This window comes from Corvus kubaryi, unplaced genomic scaffold, assembly GCF_017639235.1.
Source record: "Corvus kubaryi isolate FWS band 111438036 unplaced genomic scaffold, C.kubaryi_AGA036_p1.0 134, whole genome shotgun sequence".
Classification (NCBI taxonomy): Eukaryota; Metazoa; Chordata; class Aves; order Passeriformes; family Corvidae; genus Corvus; species Corvus kubaryi.
This window is the reverse complement of record NW_024580668.1, coordinates 8,907,939-8,926,965: the sequence shown is the minus strand read 5'-3', so window position 1 is coordinate 8,926,965 and position 19,027 is coordinate 8,907,939. Positions and strand designations below refer to the sequence as shown.

Genomic DNA, 19,027 nt, shown 5'->3' with positions numbered 1-19,027 from the left:
GTGCCTTCTCCTGGTGCCAGGTTGGAGCACTTTGGCAGCCAGAGGGAAGCCTGCTCCCATGCCAGGGAGCCAAGCTGGATTTATGGCCACAGGTTGTTCCAGCATCCCGTCCTTTTCCCTTCAGTAATCACAGGGGTGTGTCCCACTGCTGGAAGCAGCAGTGCCAGCACTGTGTACTCTCACTTTTCCAGGTGTTTATCAAAAGTAGTCACTTTTCTTTCCCTGTCTCCTGGGTTTTGCACAGTTGGTTGATGCTCAGAGGCAGAAGAGGGGTGGTCTGGGCTGTTGGGCTGCACAGTCAGTGCAGACAGGGCAGTGTTTGCCCAAAGGTTTTGGGTCATTTAGTGCTTGGTTAGACCTTGACAGGTCTGGCATGGCCATGTTCAGCTGACATGAAGGGCTTAGAGCATCCCTGTGCTCAGCAGCTCTGCAGATCAGGATGTGGCTGATTAAGGCAGTGCCCTTGGTCTTGCAGCACAGTCAGTGACAGTGGCTGAGCTGGCTGTCACTTGCAGGGGGAACCCGATGCCTCTTGCCCATCTGCTCAGAGTAGCTGGCCAACAGGTCCCTACTCCTCTGCCTAAATATAATTCTGAAACAGCTATTTTCTGACCAGGGAGAGCTAAGATTAGCCCAGATTTGACTGCTAGAGGTCTTGTGTGGTGCTCAGTCCTTCCACACTGCCTTTCATCTCTGTGTGTGTCAGCATGAGCCAAAATTACTGTTCTGTGGTGAGAAGAGCTGGAAATGGGGCTTAAAGACACAACTGTGCTGTCAGCCAGGTCCAGGAACTACCTGCTGGTTTGCCCTGGGGGCACGGGAAGTGGGAGCAGGTCTTGGCTGCTGTGTCTGGGCATGGCTCTGCGATGGCACCCAGCCACTCCGGAAACTCTATGGGAAAGCAGCAGCCACGGCCACTGCCTGGCTGCCAATTCCTCATTTCCTGTGGGGGCTGGAGCTGTGAACACCTCTGTGCTTGCCCCATGGCCATCACTTCTCACAGACAATTCTCCCTCTGTCTGGCAACCGCTTCTCTGCTGATTTATGGCCTTGTTTTTGCTGATAAATCTCAAACTTGTAACATTCAGTTCTCCCCTAGGCTGTCAGGGTGATGCTTGTCCTTGTGTCACCAGTGGGGAGTTTCCCAGGTCAGCCCTGCCTTGTCCCTGTGCTGGCTGTCAGTCCCAGTCAGGCTGCTCCACTGGGATCAGTGGAACACCAGCAGTGTTCTGTAGTTCTGTGCTGCAGAGGGAAAACACCTCTTCCCACTGGCACCAATTCTGCTGGTGTCTGGGCAGCCAACGTGGGAAAGTGGGGGCAGACTTTTATAATGTGTGCCCAACTACACCTGCCTCCACCTGGGTGCTGCAAACCCATGGGCTTTCAGAGACCCAAATTCAGGGGACTCTCCTAGCACAGCTCCGTGTCTCCCTATGAAACCACCCTGCAGCTAAAGGTAAAACAAAGGAAGAAGAAACATCCAGGCAGAAAAAACCACCTTCAGTACTTGAAGGCTGTGTCATTTATTCCAACAGTTTATGTAGTTTTATCAAACCATCTTTAACACAAAACATGTCTCCTTAAAGAGAGAAGGGTGTGAGATCCTACCAGAGATCATCTCAGCTAACAGCTTGCAAAGTTAAGCCTGAATGTCAACAGTCAAACCAGCAAAATGTTCCTCCCCTCCCCTTAACAACATCTTGAAGTGTTAAAACCCGATGAAAAAGATGCCTGTGGCTGGTGCTGCTGGGTCTCCAGATGGGGCTCATCCCCACACAGCTGTGCTTTGGTCCTTTCCTGATGCTAAGCAGCAGCAGCACAGGTGAGTGGTGTTGACATGAGGGCAGCAGGACAGGTCGGGTCCTTTCCCCACTGCCCACCCTGACCCTGACGAGGGGCCACGTGGACAATCCAGAGGCCAGGTCTAAGATGCAGATGAGGGTGAGGCTTAGAAAAACCAATAATCTAAATTTCTAATCTATGGAAACAGAATAAATAATAGTCTAAATCTGCAAAGGAGGAAGGTACCTTGGACAGGAAAATCTGGTGTGTCTATTATTACTGAAACTGTTTTTCCCCTAAGAGGAAATCGCAGCTAAGGCATCTTGAGAATGGCTCATATCACTACAACCACGGCAGTGTTGCTCTAAATCTTTAGGGATGGGGCAGAAGTCTTTTGGAGGTGCCAGTCCTTGCAAGTGTCTTGTGTCTCTCTACACAAGCACGGTTCCAGCAGAGGCATTTGACAGAACTTGCTGCTCCAGGTTGGCTTTTGTCCACAGATTCAACAAATGCTTGTTTAATGTTCACAGCAAGGCCCTCCTCCTGCCCAACCCACCCCCTTTTTGCTCTCATGGGGAGGGGCTGCTTTCTTGCCCCTTTGGTCTTGCTCCAGGGTCGTTGTCAGAAGAACTGGCATCTCTTTGGCTTTCTGCAGAAGGGAGGATTGGGAAGAAAGTTACACCCTGCTGAGGACACAAGCCATTGGTAATTGCTATAGCTGAGTTCATCCAGATTGTCACCTGAAGAGCTATTGTCACCCTCCTGTGACCAGATACTTGGCCCCATCCCTGGGACTGTTCAAGACCAGCTTGGATTGGACTGGGAGGTTGAGTGGAAGGTGCTCCTGCCCATGGCAGATGGTCTTAAAGGTCCATTCCAAACCAAGCCATTTTCTATGATTCTATGATTAAGAGTATTGGGTTCTCCCTTCACATTCCTGGAGTACAAACACTTCTCAACACATCTGGCAATGCTGGGAGGGAGCCTCAGGGCAGGGATGTGCTCTCATCACCCAACTTTCAAGTGCTCCAGAACTGTCTGCCTGACAGCCTGGCAGCTGCCTGAGCTGCTCTCTGTTAGAACAGCTCCAAGTTTTGCTTACTATGGGCCGGTGGATGGACTCACACTGGTATGGTGGTGCTGAAAGAAGTACAGTTGGGGTAATGTATTTTAAAGTGGTTTTATAGTTACAGGTTGTAGGCTAGAGGATTAATACAGCAAAGGGAAAAACTGAGTTTCCCCTCTTCCATGATAGTCTGTGTTGTGTGGCTTATTAGTGGAATGAGAGTGGCAGGTTTGACAGAGGATTCAAGCTCCCCACAGCCAGCTGGCCAGCAGATACTGAGCAGGGTGACATTGCTGCCACATTCGGGCTGAAGGGGAGCATTTGGAGATGGCTGCTGGTGTGAAAGTTATTTCTGTTGTTATTTGAAATACTGCAGAACTATTCAAAGGCTGACTTTTTTACAACCAACCAAAAAAGAAAAAGACAAACCACAACCTGCCCAATACGTGCTTTTTATAAAGCCTAAGGTGTACCTGATGTGTAACTTGCTCTGGAAAGGGTCTTGGTCAGTGCATGCCTTATTTAAGCACCCGTGAGCAAAGGGCCTGCGCTGGAGCGTGCAGAGCTCCTGTGCCAGGAACCAGGGATCATTCAGCTCACTGAAAGCACCCCTTGATCTGGAGAGTCTCCCACTACCTGAGCATCCATGAGCATGAAGGCACTGACTGAAGCAGTGAGGAACGGGATGTTCCTCCTGAGCCTCAGTGCTCCTGGAGACAGCACCGGTCACCTGTGCTGCCACTTCGTGCCTGCCCTTCCAGCCTGTGCAGAAGCTGCTGGGCTTACTGGTGTGTGCGTGTGGCAGCTCACCTGCTCCCTCAACAGCGAGGTCACCCATGTCCTCGGTCAGCTTGCGCATGCTGATGGTGGTTGCCTCTCGCTGGATGTCATGGACAGCGTTCCTCCGGCCAGCCCGGTCGCAGGAAATGAAGTCAGTGTAGGTGCTGGACTCTACCTCCATTGCATCTCTATTTGCTTGCAAAACGCTGCAGAGAAAACACAGCTGTGAGGCCCAGCATGCTCGGCATGGCTCAAGTCATGGCTCCCTCCAGGTTAGGTTACTCTCTGGGGTAACATTACAGCCTGAGAAAATAGTCCCTGTAACTCTGCTCCAGTTCTCTGACAGCAGCTACTGAAATGTCAGATATCACCTCTCTCACGTGGGGTGATGTGTGAGGAGACTGTGCTGGGTGACCCCCTGTGCCAGGTGAGGGCAGGTAGGCAGGAAGGATCCATCCCAGCTGCCTGAACTTGTTCTGCCTTCCCACTGCAAAGGCAGACACGGAACTTGTCTCTTGTTTGAGTTTCCAGCCTTCTCCTTTAGGCGCACAAGGTTGCTTGCAGCAGCTTTTCCCTACAGAAAAAGCATTACAGAGAAAGCCCTGCTTCCTCCTCAAAATGGCATGGGAGCTCTGAACACAGGCCAAATTGGCTCACTGCTTGGGGGATGGGGTGGTGATCCAACCTGAATTTGTAATGGGAAATGATGGATACCCATCGGAAAGTTGGGGGAGCAGGGAGTATTTTACAGGTCCAGGGCTTTGGAGCAGTACTGGCCTCCGCTGGCTGTTGAATGTCACTGAAGAAGCGTTGGGCCAGACTGCTGGGAGATAAACACTTTACCCTGTGAAAATCATTCCTTCTGCAAGACATTTGGATCCCTTCACTCCAGACTTGTGCCAGTGCCAAGTGCACAGCACGAAGAAAGGCCCGGAGCGGCCACTTGTCACATGCGAGCTCCGCTGTGAGCCAGCTCTGAGTTCAGCTGATGAATCCTTAAGTTGCTGGGTTTTCATTCTGGCTGCTGGTTTCCCTTGCCAGCGTTTGCACAGCACACGGAGTGCAGGGACCTGGGGACTGTGTTGTGGGGATCCTGGCTCCTGGGCACAGCAAGCACACGCTGCCTCTGCACGGGAAACCTGGAGCTCTCAGTTCCTGCTCCTGTATACTCTGTTTGGCACTTAGTTTGTTTTTCTGCGTGGAATCAAGAGATTAATTGCTGTCTTATCTGTGATTCTGATCACTGTAAAATGTGCCTCTAGCCCTGCTGATGCTGTCAGTGCTTGGAGCAGGTCCCAATTAGAAACGCTCGTGTGCAGTGAAAACAAATTCATGCACATTTAATGCACATTCACTCGCTTTTGTGCCTTGGAGTTAATGACCCACAGAGGAGTTTGCTCAGCTTCCTTTACAAATCCTGCTTGATATTGATTTCCCTGCCAGGGAAATCTGTTGGCAGACCACCAGCCTGAACAGGAATCGCACTCCTCACTCCAATCCCCGATGTTATGGCAGTAGAAAGGAGATGCAGGTGAAGATGCAATAACTGGGATAAAAGAGGTTAGATTCTCTCTGTTCCTGAGCTGAGCAGGGTGCAGTAACCACAAACCCACGGAAACCCAGCATGTTTTGGTAGCCCCAGGGACTCCTCTCCTAGTGCTGGCACCAGCTCACTGGTGGGATGTGGGGCTTGGCCCACCCAGATCTTGTAGGAGATCCTATTTCCCCAAAGTTAACAATTCTTGTGAACACCTGCCTCCTCTATAGACTTGGCATCCGTCTAGCTCCTGTTAACAAGCCCTGGGAAAATCTGCATCTTTTGCCCCAGGAGGAGATCCAGCTTCTTTTTCTCCTTTTCCCTCCTTCCATCTCTGGCGTGCCCTTCCTGGGATAAGGCACCCACTCTGGATGCAGCGGGCTGGATGAGCTCAGCAAGCAAAGTGCCTTTTCCGCAGGACAGGACAAGTATCCATCATTCCCAGACAAATCCTCACAGGTCACCGGAGCCCAGACACTGCTGACATTCTACAGCTGCCAGAGAGATGTCATATGGACTTGGGAGGTTTCCCTAGGAGCAATCCAGACAAGCCCGGGTCCATCTCGAACCAGTGAGGCTATTCCAGAGCTGATATGCCCCAGAGTCCTGCTGCCCTTGTACTAGGGGCAGGACCATCTGCTTTCTAGGATGGACTCCCCAAACTGGGGAGCAGGAGCCAGCCCCTGGGATGCAGCGTTTTCCCGCTGCCCCTTGATGTAGCTGCCAACGCTAGTGGCAGTGCCAAGTACGTAAGTTTCCTCTCACACGGACCCTGATTCAAAATAGCAGGCACCAAGTGTGCGGGTCTGGATGCCGGCTCGGTGGCCGGGAGATGGCGTATGTGATTTATCTGTTTCCGTGGCTGGGAGGGTTCCTGCCTTCGGCTCTCCATGCAAAGAGCTGGAGACAGGCACATTTAACAGCAAAGCCTTCATATGTGTGCAATTCCTCCGGGATTTTCAAGGTGGGTGGCTCTCAAAAATCTTGCAGGCAGATCCCTCCCCGCTGGCAGAGAGATTCCAGCCTCTGCCTCTGGGAAGTCGTTGGGCTGAGAGGGTGATGGGAGCAGCTGCCTCAATTTTGATAGAAAAACCTGATTTTTCCAACAGCATTTCCGTGCTTCGAGGCACAGAACCCACAGTTCTGTGGGGTTTTACTCAGTGACTGCTTTTAACATCTTTCAGGACTGCAAAGGAACCACCTTCCCTCTTGCCACATAGTTCAACCTGAAACTGTCACCTGGAGAGTCATTTCGGGGTGGCAGGGGGTGCAAAGGGAGGTGCATCACCCGCTGGCTCCCCACCTTTGTATTTTCATTCTCCCGTGGACTGGCAGGATATGGGCCTGCTCTTGCCAGGCACTGCAGGCGTTATCCCACGGCACACACATACAATGTGCAAAGGTTTGTAGGGCGCTTCAAAGAGGTGATTCAGCTCGTCCCCAGAGGGTCCTTTCCTGCCCTCCCTTTCCTCCCTGCTGCTGATGGTAACAGAAGCAGTCCCTGTGCCCTCAGCACAGTGTGCCAGCCCGCAGGGATGGGGCAGGAAGGCTGGGATCTGCTTCCTCTTGCACATTCCTCAAAAGTTTGCTGCTTGGGGGGAGGCTGTGTCCCCTCTGCCATGGGGAAGTGGTGCTGCCTGTCCCGGGGCAGCTGGCCACAAGTGAAGAAGCCCCTCACAAGCTGCCACTGACACCAGGTATGTCCCCAGAGCTGCCCCTGGATCTGCCAAGCCTGCTGTTTTGGTTTGGACTTATTTTTCTGTAGTGTCTTGTGAGTACTAAAAAATCTGAGCTGTAATAGTCTTGGCTTTGCTGGTGGGGACTTGGCTTCCAGAGAGGTTTTGCTGTCGGATTGCAACTGGGCTTGTCGGCATTTTCCAGGGAAATCACCCAGCAGCTGACAGAGCAGCTGGCTCCGCTCTGGGGGCTACAGCTAAACCAGCCCTACTCATTCTGGGGCTGAGTTTTGCCCATTTAGAAGGTGGGTGCTGAAAAATTAAAGGGTTAAATGTTTCCTCTGCCTTTTGTTAGAATAAACGGAGGCATTTCTTTTGGGTCAGCTCCATGCTCCATTCGGTCCCACTGACAAGCCTGCATTTGATTCCTGTGTCCCCCCTGCCTGCTTCACAGCACAGATCCCAGGGACTACAGCAAACAGTTACTGCAAACAACGTAAGGGTGGCAGAGAAGCGACCTGGGCACACCTGGCAGGTCACCCCCAGCACAGCACTCTGCGATCCCAGCCAGTGTCCAGGGCTGATCCCTGGGATCGGGTGGATGCTACAGTCACAGCCAGCCCTGACTCCAGTTTCAAGGAAACCCTTCACACGAAACTGCATCTGTCCCTCATCTAGGTTAAACATTTCATGGCTAGGAAGGGCTATTTTTGGGTGCTGGTGCTGGCTATCAGCAGGCTGGGCCGAACTCAGCCATTTCCCCCCTGCCTGCTTTGTGCCTCCTGCTCTGCCCTTTAACCTTTTGCCTTTCTCAGTGTTCTTCTCTCTTCCTAAGGCCCCCTTCTCTGCACAGATCCGTGAGGCATGAGGCAGCTTAGGCCCCTGCTTGGACACCCTTGTGCCTTCAGGCAGCCAGCACAGCCCTGCCCTCCGTGCTGTCCCTGGGACACCTGAGGCAGGGAGTCCTGTACCTCAGCCTTTCCTGTGCCTGCTGCAGGCAATTCCTGGCATCAGGAGCCCTGACAGAGTCCCGTTTTGAGGTGCTGCAGCCCAGCTTTGGCCTCACGCTGTCCATTGCCAGGGGCAGTTGGGACCAACAGCTGCAGGTTTCAGTTGGAGACGGCGCCCTCATCCCACAGCCCAGCCCAGGACACGCTCTCCCTCCTGCTTGGTGGATTTAACCAGTGGATTTAGCACTCTCCAAACTTCTGGAGTTGTAAAGCCCTGAAGCCAACAAAACCATGCCATGTTTCTGGGGCAAAATTCCAAAGTTCTGCTTGGGAACAGGGATGTGACCCTTTTTTCTGCTCAGGCATCACATCCCACCAGCAAGGCATGAAGTGGTGCAGTCTCCTTGGAGCTCTCCATATTGTGCAGTGCCCCTTGCCCTTTCATTCCAGGGTACAGGACTATTATTAGACCTCTCCTGCCGGGGCCGGATCCATAACAACAGCAAAACATACTCAGCAGCCCTGCTGGGCTTTTAAAATATTTACAGTGTAGGATGGTTTACTAAAGAGGGGGGCCTGGTAGAGCACAGAGACGGAAGCACCGGGATTTCTGTGCTCCCTGTGGGTTTGCTGTGAGGTTTCCCGCTGGGAGAGTCACATCCAGTGAGGAGAAAAAAATATCCCGTAGGGCTGAGGCCAGCACTTGAGGTCAGGGGGTTTCCACCAACAGTCTGACAACCTCCAGCTGGAATTTCAGCAAATTTTCCACTGGGTCTTGTCTGGGAACATGCGTGAGGGGCTGTACATCAAAGAAGAAGGGCTCTTTAACAGTGTTGTTTGGGTATTTTTAGACCTGTGATTGTGCCATAAAGGCCTCATTATGTCTCATGACCCCCATGCACTAAAGCTCAGATCCATGGCCAGAAACTGAGCTGAAGATGCAGCTGAGGATGAAGATGCTCCTGTTGGGAGCCCAGCCTGGCTGCAACAAGCTGTGTACGGTTGGTGACAGGGTCCGCACCAAAGGCAGAGCTCCCCCTCTCTTCTTGGCTCTGTGTTCTTCACAACGTGGTGGTGGTGGGTCTGACTGGCCAGAATTGATGTGCTCTGAACTGCTGAGCTCTGAGCTTCCTGGCTTGGTGAGAAAACAGCAGGACCACAGCAGCAGCCTGATCTCCTACCAAGGCACGTGTGTCCATCTCATGTGCTGAGCAGCTTCTTTCCAGGTGAGAATAGCATGGAAAAGCCTCACCAGACTCCAGTGATGAAGAGATATCAAGTTGGGTATGGCACATTGGCATTTATGCAAGGTTTTAACTGTGGGATTCCTTGTAATAACTCTGGACCCTCTGGCTCTTACACTGAATAGGATACATTCAGCCAGGACAGACATCACGGCTGCTCCAGCCACTGCAGTGGTTTTGCAGGAACAGAGCTTCCAGCATTCTCTAGGACTTGCTGGAAAATTTAATTCCTTTAGGAGGAGAGTAGATACAGCTGAGGTTCAGTGTCCACAAATAGATCCCTTCATTTGGCCTGGTTTTACAGTATAAAGATCATTTAATGCCTGTAGAACTAATAACTAATTGCTTAGCCCCATGTTTAAGATAAGACTTAGACTGACTCCTCTATGACTTCACGAACCTTGTATGCAGCTCTGCCAAGCTCCTCAAACTCCTTCCCCTCCCTCCTGGCCTTCAGCACATCCTCATGGACCCCCCACTGCAGAGTCCTCACTGTTGCAAGGCCCCTCCTGCTGTCCCACATCCTCACAGCCACTGCCTGGCTTCCCACTGATGTAAGAAATGGCCCAGCCGGATTTCAAAATCCCAGCCAACCCTCGGTGTCGGGGTAGGGCGAGTCCTTGTGTGCTCTGCTCTGATCCCCAGGGGAGAGGGGGAGCTTGAGGGAGGCAGGAGGGCATTGCTCAGCCCCATTGGCATCCTGTTAGCGTCAGGATGTGTGGGTGATGGTGGGAGGGAGCTCCCTGTCCGTCTGTCCATCCATCCATCCTTCCATCTGCCAGAAGGGTGCCCAGTGCTCAGCTCTGGCCACGCAGTGCTGCCAGCCTGCATCCCCATGCCTGAAGCAGGCAGCACCCCTCTGTCAGTCCCCACAAGGCACAGGTGCTGAGAAGCTGCTCCAAAAATCCTCCAGCACGGGAAGAATCACAGTTCGATGGAGCCGCTCTGCTCCTCCCTCCCCCCACTACTGAGCCTCGATGTAGCTTAAGCCTCTTCTGCAGCTTCTCACTAAGTTGATTAACGGAAATAATTGGTCTCTTTGTGCATCTGGAGACAGTTGCCGTGACAGCAGCTGTATTTTTGTTTTGTTCCCAGGTCGAGCTTGTTTTTCACATCTCTCGGCTTCAAGGTGCTAATGAATCAGGGTACTCTGCTTTGTCCCCACCTCCAAAAGACACATGTCCCTCTGAGGGATGGGTGACAGCATGGATAAGCCATGCTCAGCCCCAGCAGGCCCTAGGACATGGCAGGCTGGCACCTTTCTCCCTGCCCATTTTTCACCCCCTCAAGCCCGGCTCACACTGGATGGACACAGCACTGTGGCTTTTGCATGGCAGAGAGAAGAGAGCCAAATTGCTTGTGTTCACCCAGAGCAGCCATGAGCACTCACAGGACCCTCTGTCCCCTTTCAGAGCTGTAAGGACTCTGGGGTTATGAGTCCCTTCTCCATTACTTTTATTTTCTCACAACTTCTTACTTATTTCTCTTTATGTGTCAACATATTTTTACATGAACAACTGTGTGGAGGATCTGCTAGTGCCTGAACTTGCAAAGCAGACACACCACAGACCAGTGACCCTTCAGCTACAGAAATCCCACAGCTGCTGGGGCAGGCATGGCCCATGTATTCTCCCTGCTTGTGATATGCAGTCACCCTACCACACCTGGGCCACAGGGTGAATTCCTGTGCAATGGGGATTCCCTTCAGGCTTGGGTTCCTTGCCTTCCTCCAGATTGTTCATGAAGAAAAGTCCCAATGGATTCCACCTCAAAGGCTGGAAACCCCCCAGTAGCCCCACAGCTTTTCTGATCACACCAAGGCACTGACCTCTGAGTGAACATCACCTCTAAAACCTGAATTCCTGGCTCAGGGATGCTCGACCTCAGCACAAGCTCCCCAATACGTTGGAGGCTTCCCTGGGTAAGGAGAAGTCAAACAAGTGCTGAGGAGATGCAGCTGGGGCTATTTTCTAGCACGGCTGCCCTTGTCACATATAAGAGGAAGGTGAAGCTACAGCAGCCCTTGATGGTATAGCTCTCTTTCTGGGTTAAGGGAGACCTCTCTACAAGGACAGAGGTAAACAAGGATGAGTCTTTATTCTTATGCCTAGAAGGAAACAGAGCTACTTAGTCCAGATCTTCTTTGTCATCTGAGGAGCTGAGCCCTGCTGCTCTGGGAAAGCAGCGCTTGCGTGGCTGGGAAGGGGAGCTGAGCTTGAAAGAGGAGTTGTGAGGGCTGTAACTGGGCAGGTTTGGCTGCTGCTGTTGAGGAGGCTTTGCTTGGGGAGGCTCTGCTCAGCACAGGGTGCAGGAAGCTGAGAGCCACCTGCCTTGGCTCTGCCTCACTGAGGCTTGCACAATCCCATAGGAATTTGCATCCAGCATCCAAAGAGTCCTCCTGACTCAGAGCTGTGTAAGGGGCTGAGCGAAAGGCTGTGATGCCTCCTGAGGTGCAAGATCCCTGGCAGCTCCCAGTGGTGCCTAAAAATAATCAGGGCACCTCTTAAGAGTGTCAGCACAGAACGAAGCTGGTTAGCAAAACCAGGCTTAGCTCTGCTCCCTGGAGCTGGCTGCCCTGTCTGTCTGCTCCACTGCACAGAAAGGCACCACTGGGACCCCCACCCTGGGCCAGGGGCAGTGCTTGCTGAGAAAGGGGTTTGGGGAAAATCTGTCTTTGGTGGCTGGGATGGTGCTATTGGTGTTAGCCCTACAACAGAAAAGGAAGGTGTTGGGGTTCAGAACAGGCTGCCAGCGAGGGGTGGCTGAGGCTCCAGGTGGCTCCACGGCTTCTGTTACCCAATGGAATCAGGAGCCCCTTTGGCTGTGCTACCCTGCTGGGACCCCCACCTGGGCAGGGAGAGCTCTGCAGGCCTGCACACCTCCTTGGCTGAAGATTTCTGTGACAGATGTATTTCATTTCCTTATAGCTGTGTTAGGGGACAGCAGCTCCTGATCCTTCCTGCAGGCAGGGTAAGTCTCTCTGCCTAAGTCCCTGGGGATGTGACATCTAAACCTGAGCTGAAGAGGAGACATGACTGTAATGCTACCCTGGGGATGCTCAGTGATCACTGCCAGCTCTAGTCTTAGGAAAGGGAAAGCTCCTAATAAAATCAATTGCCAAGTATTTTATTGCCTGTTGAAGTGCAGCTGGGGCATAGAAGGACACGGGGTGTCTCCAACATGCGTAGGGACCATGCTGGACCTGAGATGAACTGGTCTGAGTGACCTGCAAGAGGAGGGATGTCTGTGTGCACCAAAGAGTCCTGAGATCCTGTACTGCAGACCTCACACAAAACAGCCCTGGCAGCTCTGTGCAAGGGAAAGCAGTGATCTGAGGACAGAGGGGATGTTCTGAGTGCAGGAGCCACAGGAGCAGAACCACAGAGAGGACTTGCCATTTATGCAGGAGCCACGGAAGGTTAAGCTTTGGGGGTTCCCTGGACGTTGCTGGGCTGACTCTACACGCAGAACAGAACTCGCTTACATCGTTGTGTACAGGCAACCAACATTCCCGTGCAAAGCATGTGGGCAGCCTTTAGCAGGATTTGCACAGCACATCCCCATCGCTGGCAGGGAGAGGCTGTGGAGCACAACTGGCACTGGGGGCTGCCTTGGAGTCAGAGCTGGAACATGGCTTGGTACAAGGACATGGCTGTGAGGTGTGGATAATACAGCAGGAAAGTCATTATGGCAGAATTGTTGGCATTTTTTTCCTCTTAGCGGCTTTCTAGCATCTAGTAATCCAGAATACAGAGGGAGGTCAAGTGACTCAATGCTACAGGAAGGAAAAAACCCATTTCTGTTTGTAATATTTCCCTGTGAATAAAAGCTTTATCAGCCATAGTGTAAGTCCCTACCTGATTTAGAGGACTTTCCTTCTGGACATGACTTCAAACACGCTTCATGCACAGCAGGACAACAGCTTCTGGGAAAGAAGAAGGAAAAAAAGTAAGAAAACATTATCTGTGCTTGTTTTGGGAAGCATAAGGCTCAGCTGCTCTTCCCACTCTCTGTGACCAGGATAGCAGAGGGCTGGCAGGGCTCTGCCCAGCAGACTCAGATGGAGCCTGGCTTGGTGGAGACACCACCAGCACAAGGGCTGTGGAATGGTGTGTTCATGTGGCACCTCCTCAGGAGGGTTTGTGCTAATAGACTTGGACTGTTGTGTTAAAGTACATGGAAAGGCCAGCTGGGCTGCACAGAGAAGTCCTCTTTGGTTTTGCTTCTTTCTTTGCCCTCTCACAGGTGCTGGGAGAACTGAGGCAACTCATGTCCTGACCTGCACTGCAGGGACCAGCAGCTGCCTCCAGTGTATAAATGAATTTTGGTTTGCAGCTCTGCTGCCCTTTAAAGAAGTGAAACTCCCATATCAGCTTCTCTGAGGTGAAAGGGGAACTTTAATCTAGTTCTGTTTGCCTTGCTGGGTCTGTGTCCAGCTCTTTGGGTCTGTGCTGTTTGTGCACAGCTGAGCCTCCTCCTGCTGTCCCCAAGCCCTGCTCAAAGACATTTCCTCTGTGGCCTCAACATCTGTGGGTGCTTTGCAATCCCCTGACCTGCAGAGCCCAGCCAACAGGACACTTGCTTATTTTAGCAGCTGTTTCAGCTTTCTGACTATTTTGGAACATCATGGACTGTGTTTTTCCCTTTGTCCCAGGGATAAATGTTAGCAGAACAGAAATCAAGAGATGAGCCACTTAACCATATAAGCAGCAGCTCATCCAGCAATTCATCTGTCTGGTCCATCTGGGTTAAGTATGACTGTGACTGGAACCATTTCCTATCATTTTCCAAACTGGGACAGATCTACAGCCTTTCTCTTTATTTTTTTGACCCACTTTCAAAACTTTGTAGTTGAAGCTGACTACTTGCTGGCTCTGGCCCTGCTTCAAGGACAGGGCACTTGCTGCTTTTATGTGTCAGTTTGCCCATCTGTTAAATGGAGCTATTAATACTCCCTCCCCCTGTTAGATGCTTCAAATATTTTAAAACACTTTCAGCTCTGCAGATGACAGGCTTGCAGAAGTGGAAAATGCTAATTATGATCATGACAGGAGCTAAACAAAGACACAGGGATTTAACAATAAACTTTTGTTAGTCTTAACCCCATTTATAGCAAAGTGCTTACTGGAAACACTGGACCGGAAAAGAAACAGTATTCCCACAACTCTGGGAATATGCATTGCCCTTTTTGGGCACCAAGCAGCCAAACAAAAGCAGGAAGGAAGAAACCCAGCTTTGGGAATCCACAAGTCTTTATTTTCCTCCTTTGCCTTCCTGCCCTGGCTTGCATGTTACACTGCCCAAACAGCTAAACCTCCAGCACTTCAGCAGTGTTGCAAAACATCTCAAAACACGTGGGCCTCTGCCAAGAGAGGCTTAAAGTAAACTGGAGCAATGATGCTCTGAAGTAGAAGTTATCACTGAGCAGCCTTGTTTGTGATGGGACATGAGGGGAAAACCCCATTTTCTCTCTCAAAAAAGAGCTGATTTTGGAGACAAAAACTCTTTAGCAGCTGGTATTGGCTTTCTAACCCTGCAGGCCTGGCTCTGGCTAGGTGTTTCTCCCCACAGCCCTTGCTTGGGCATCTGGAGTCTGCAGATTTGAAGCTGCCCCTCTTGTTCCATCCATAAAGGCTCATCCTCTTCTGGCTCACCTGGTCCTGCTGCTCCCAGGGTGACGGGCAGAGCTCCAGAGGCCCCTCAGCACAAAGGCCAGGCTGTTTGGAACTTTAATGGTGGTACATGGATTGGTCCACCTCAGGATGGGCTACACTGACTTTGTTTTGTTGTCTAGTTCTGTAACCCATCAAGGTTCATTGGCTAGATAAACATCCACACCCCATCAGGAATGAATTACAAGGGCACCAGCATAAAATTATAGAATCAATTAGACTGAAAAAGACCTTTAAGGTCATCAAGTCCACCACTAAGCCATGTCCCCAAGTGCCACATCCAGGCATTTTTTTAATATTTCCTGGGATAGTGACTCCAGCAGTTCCCTGGGCAGCCTGTTTCAGTGTTTGATAACCCTTTTGGTGAAGAAATTTTTCCTAATATTCAACCTAAACCTTCCCTGTTGCAACTTAAGATCATTTTCTCTTGTCCCATCTGATGTTTGAGGTTCAGATTCCCTCCATGGTGACCAGCTGTTACCCAAAAGGAGCAAACACATAAAATAACCTTAGTCCTCTCAGCATTGCTTCAAGATGAATGTATGTTCCAGAAAAACACACCCCAGAATGTTTTTTTGGCAGAATTCAAGACTATTCTACACAACAGCTGTTACGGTGCTGCTTTGATCCAGAGAGGAAATCCTTCTTGGTTTCAAGCAAGATGATGGCAGCAGGGAGAAGGTTGTTCTTGCATCTCTTGGCTGCTGGGTAAACAACAGGCTGCATGCATGGCTGATCAGGACAGCAGCCTGGTCCTCCCAGAGCAGCCAGACTGCCTCATTCAGTGCCCTGTCTCCAGCAGCAGCTGGCAACCTCGGCTTCAGAGGTACAAGAAAACCTCTAATTGTACTGGAATGCTTTTCGTAAGTCACTAATGACTCTGAACCAGGAGGTGTTACAATCCTTACAATGCAATATCCTCTTAATCATACCCAGAATTGTTTTGTTACCAAGATAATTACCTGATATCCATTAAAATGCCTTCAGAGCTCTTTGTTCCACGGATATCTCATGGCAGTGAGCACCACAGATTAATTACACTTTGTGGAAGCAGTAACTCCAGTAAAGTTGGTGACGCTCTGGTGGGGATATGTTTGGCTTATTACATCACTGCAAATATCAACAGAAATGGCATTTCGGCGCCCGACAGGGAGTTCCCCAGGCAGTGGCTTGTGACTGGCACTGTGCCTGCATGGAAGAGCTGTGCAAAGAGCACCTGGCCTCTCTGGGCTCTCCTGGGAAGGGAAGTGCTGGGGAACTTGCTGTGGAAACCAGAAATGAGTGGTGTAAAGTACATACTCCCTTAGGCTCGAAGCGAGTGAGAGTTTTGAAGTGGGGCCCAGGCAGTTCATAGTCCAACTGCTGCTCTTCCTGCTTTGTGCTGCAGGTGCCAGCCGAGGCCTGGAGCCATCTCAGCCTCTCTAACTGCCATCATGAGGAGCCTGGGACAAGGCCCATGGAACACCTGAACCTTCTCTTCTCCCTGGCTGGTGCTGGCAACCCTGGGGAGCGGCTTCCCTTATGACTTGTCCTTTTCTAGTCATGAGCAAGACAGCTAGAAGCAGTGGGCTTTCTTCCCCTCTCATCCTCTCTAAAATGGGTGTTGTGATGGAAAATTTATTTTTTGGATCAGTCTGTATAAACAGCTTTGATGACACAGAGGAAACCCCTAAGAGTGTGGAGAAACAACTGGAATGTGAAAACGGGAGAGATCAGAACAGGGTAACACAGGCAAATAAAAAGCCAGGTTGAAGCTTCTGCTGTTCCTTATGGATGTGTAGATTCGTCCCCCATTCTGCCACAGACCTGTGTGAGCCCAGGGAAATCATCTGCTTTGTGTGAGCCCCATGTAAAATAGGAATGATGCTGGTGCTTGGGTGCCCAGACAGGCTGGAGGCATTAATGCACAGCAGTGTGCCGCAGAAACTGGTTCTGAAATGTGGAAGATCAGGAAATGTTAGCAGCTTGGAAAACGTTTTCCATAGTTATTTTGGGTGGCAAGGTTGTGTCCCTGTGGGTATTCCTCTGAGAGGGATCAAAAGAACATTGATTTTTCTTTGGAATAAGAGGAAAAAGCAAAACTCCCCATCCTAGCTCATCACGTGCCTGTACACCCCTCAGGATCAGCCACTGGCTACAGTAGTGCCAGGTGGTCAGAACATGCACAGCTGTGAACATTCCTGGGTTTCATCTCCTCATGTCCAAGCTGCCTGTGTACTGTAGTTAATGGTCTCCAGTTCTCTGAGGCATCTGAGTCTACACTCTGTGGAAAGTGTCCCCCAAAACGACAGCATAGGCTGCTCACACCCATGTGAAACTCTGCCTGAAGGACTCAGTGCTCTGTTCTGTGCCTGAGGGCAGATGAAGCTCTATTGGTATTTCCATGTTTATAAATGGCCATTTAACCTACATCTGCACTATAAACAAATACAGCCATTGAGGATCTCTTCATGCATCCCGCTTTCCTAAACACCACCCCTCACAAGAGCTGAAAGGTGGCAATTTCTCTGTTGGGTGGCCACACATTAGCATGGTGGCTCTTTCCAGGCAAGAGTCTCTGAAGCCAAGCATTGCCCCACAGTAACCAAGCCAGGCACGCCGAGCAAACAGCCCAGAGCTCGAGGGGCTGTCACCATCTGAGAGTCTCAGCCACCCAGTCAAGCCGTACCCACTCCGCAAATCCCCCTTCACCCTCACACTGCAGCAGCATCCCCGCTGCAGCTGCCTCGTGCTCGCTGACCCCAGCCTGTCCTCCTCCTAGTTTGAGTCACCAGCACAGCCACCCAGGGCATTGCCTCTGGGTTCACAGCTATACTTGGCTCTTGATCTGCAGAACCATTTACCCCTTCCAAGCAAAGGGAATTTCCCAAAGACGCCTTTGGGGCCAAGGCATTGCATGCATGTGAAAGCTCCCCACCACGGCTCGCTACCAGCTGCTTAGGGGAATCCAGAGAGAGGAAAGACACACAGCTTCGAGGTGGAGGAATTTGCAAAGCCTCCTGAGAATACCACCACACAGCAGTTCTTTTTTTATCACGAGTCTTTGCCTTTTCAAACATTTGCTTGGAAAGCCGGATGCCAGCAAGTCTCTGAGCCTGCTTCTGCTGCCACGCTCTGAAAGCTCTGCTCGTGCCCGCAGTTCCGAGGGGAGTCCCGGGCAGCCCTACGGCTCCTGACATCCCAAGGGATGGATTCCCACCACGGCCCCGCACTGACGGACTGCCGGGTGCCTGTCCCATTCCCGTGCGAGCACAGAGCAACCCCCATGCTGTAAGGGATTCCCTCCGGCAAATCGCTCAGAATAAACGGACACATGTTGGAAATGAGGCCAGAAATCCCCACGGGGGTCACTGATCCGCGGTCGTCTGTGATTTCTATCCTCTGAGTCTGCTCTCCCTGCTACCCCTTTGCGGCGAGCGCTGAACCGCGTTATTTCCCAAGCGAAACAGCAGCCACGTCCCTGCCATCAGCCTGCGAGCGGCTGCTCTCTCCCAGCAGCAGAAAAACCGGGATGCAGCTCTGCCGTTTCAGCCCCCGGTTTGCCGGCAGCAAAACCCTCGCTGTTCGCAGTCGGTTGGGTAAAAGTTCACCATCTCTCCGAACAAACCCCTGCCTCGTGGCACGGCTGTGGGCAGGAGAAGAGCCCCTGGCTGCACTCCCAGGCAGGCGTCCTTGTCACCCCCCACCCCAGCCCCTCGCCAGGCTCTTGCCCCCACTACAGCGAGCACAGCCCTACTTACAGCCCTGGCTCCCGCCGCTTCTCAGCTCCCAAGTCCTGTGGTCCCGCCGCTGAGGAAGGAGTCGAAGCTGGATTACACCCTCCTGGCGTCTCTGCCCGCTGTGGCGAGCAGCCAGGCTGCCCGGGAGAGCCGCGGCCACTTTCAGACTTGCAGTTTCCTTCTACTGGGAGCTGCTAAATGAAGTTGCACTTGTGGGGCCCAAGGGGCGTGTTCTCCTCCCCTCGAGTCAGTCCCTGCCTGCTGTAATCCAATGCTCTGCCCGATGATGTCAAGCAGCTCCCGCTTGGCTCCTACCTTACAGTCGGCAGGAGGGATCCGTTTCCTTTTCACAGGGATCTTTGTTTAGCTTCGGTTTGTAACCCCATCCCCCGGCAGCTGCATGTGCCCGAGCATCCTCCCTTCGGTGCTCAGCGCTGGGGCTTCTGCTGCCGGGCGCTCCCTCCTGCCTGCAGCTCCCCCAGGATTCTCTGGCATATTGCTCGGATTCACACCTCACCTGCATCCCACCGTTTATCCTCTCCACCACTGCCTGGCCAAAGACACCACCACCCCCCTGAGCAGCCTGAGCTATCCTGCCAGG

The 19,027-nt window shown here is 51.8% G+C and overlaps 1 protein-coding gene across 2 annotated transcripts; it reads right to left on the bottom strand.

Moving 5' to 3' along the window:
• Positions 1-1,479: 1,479 nt before the first annotated feature.
• PKIG (cAMP-dependent protein kinase inhibitor gamma) lies at positions 1,480-18,677 on the bottom strand. 2 transcript variants are annotated; one of them, XM_042050148.1, is made up of 4 exons: positions 18,448-18,677; positions 12,893-12,960; positions 3,659-3,834; positions 1,480-2,431 (listed from the first exon to the last, which is right to left on the bottom strand). In XM_042050148.1, the coding sequence occupies exons 3-4, from the start codon at positions 3,807-3,809 to the stop codon at positions 2,352-2,354; spliced, it is 231 nt and encodes a 76-aa protein (XP_041906082.1). In that variant the 5' UTR covers positions 3,810-3,834; positions 12,893-12,960; positions 18,448-18,677; the 3' UTR covers positions 1,480-2,351. The 2 variants fall into 2 exon arrangements, with proteins under 2 accessions (XP_041906082.1, XP_041906090.1); XM_042050156.1 differs by having other exon boundaries at positions 12,893-12,957.
• Between the last annotated feature and the right edge of the window lie 350 nt (positions 18,678-19,027).

What these genes read in the sequence shown, in the direction of transcription:
- PKIG (XM_042050148.1), bottom strand. Translation starts at nt 3,809, where the DNA reads ATGGAGGTAGAGTCCAGCACCTACACTGACTTCATTTCCTGCGACCGG. An exon ending in CCTCGCTGTTGAGGGAGCAG is followed by an intron (nt 2,432 to 3,658) that starts GTGAGCTGCCAC and finishes TCCCTTCTGCAG; the next exon opens with AAAGCCAAAGAGATGCCAGT.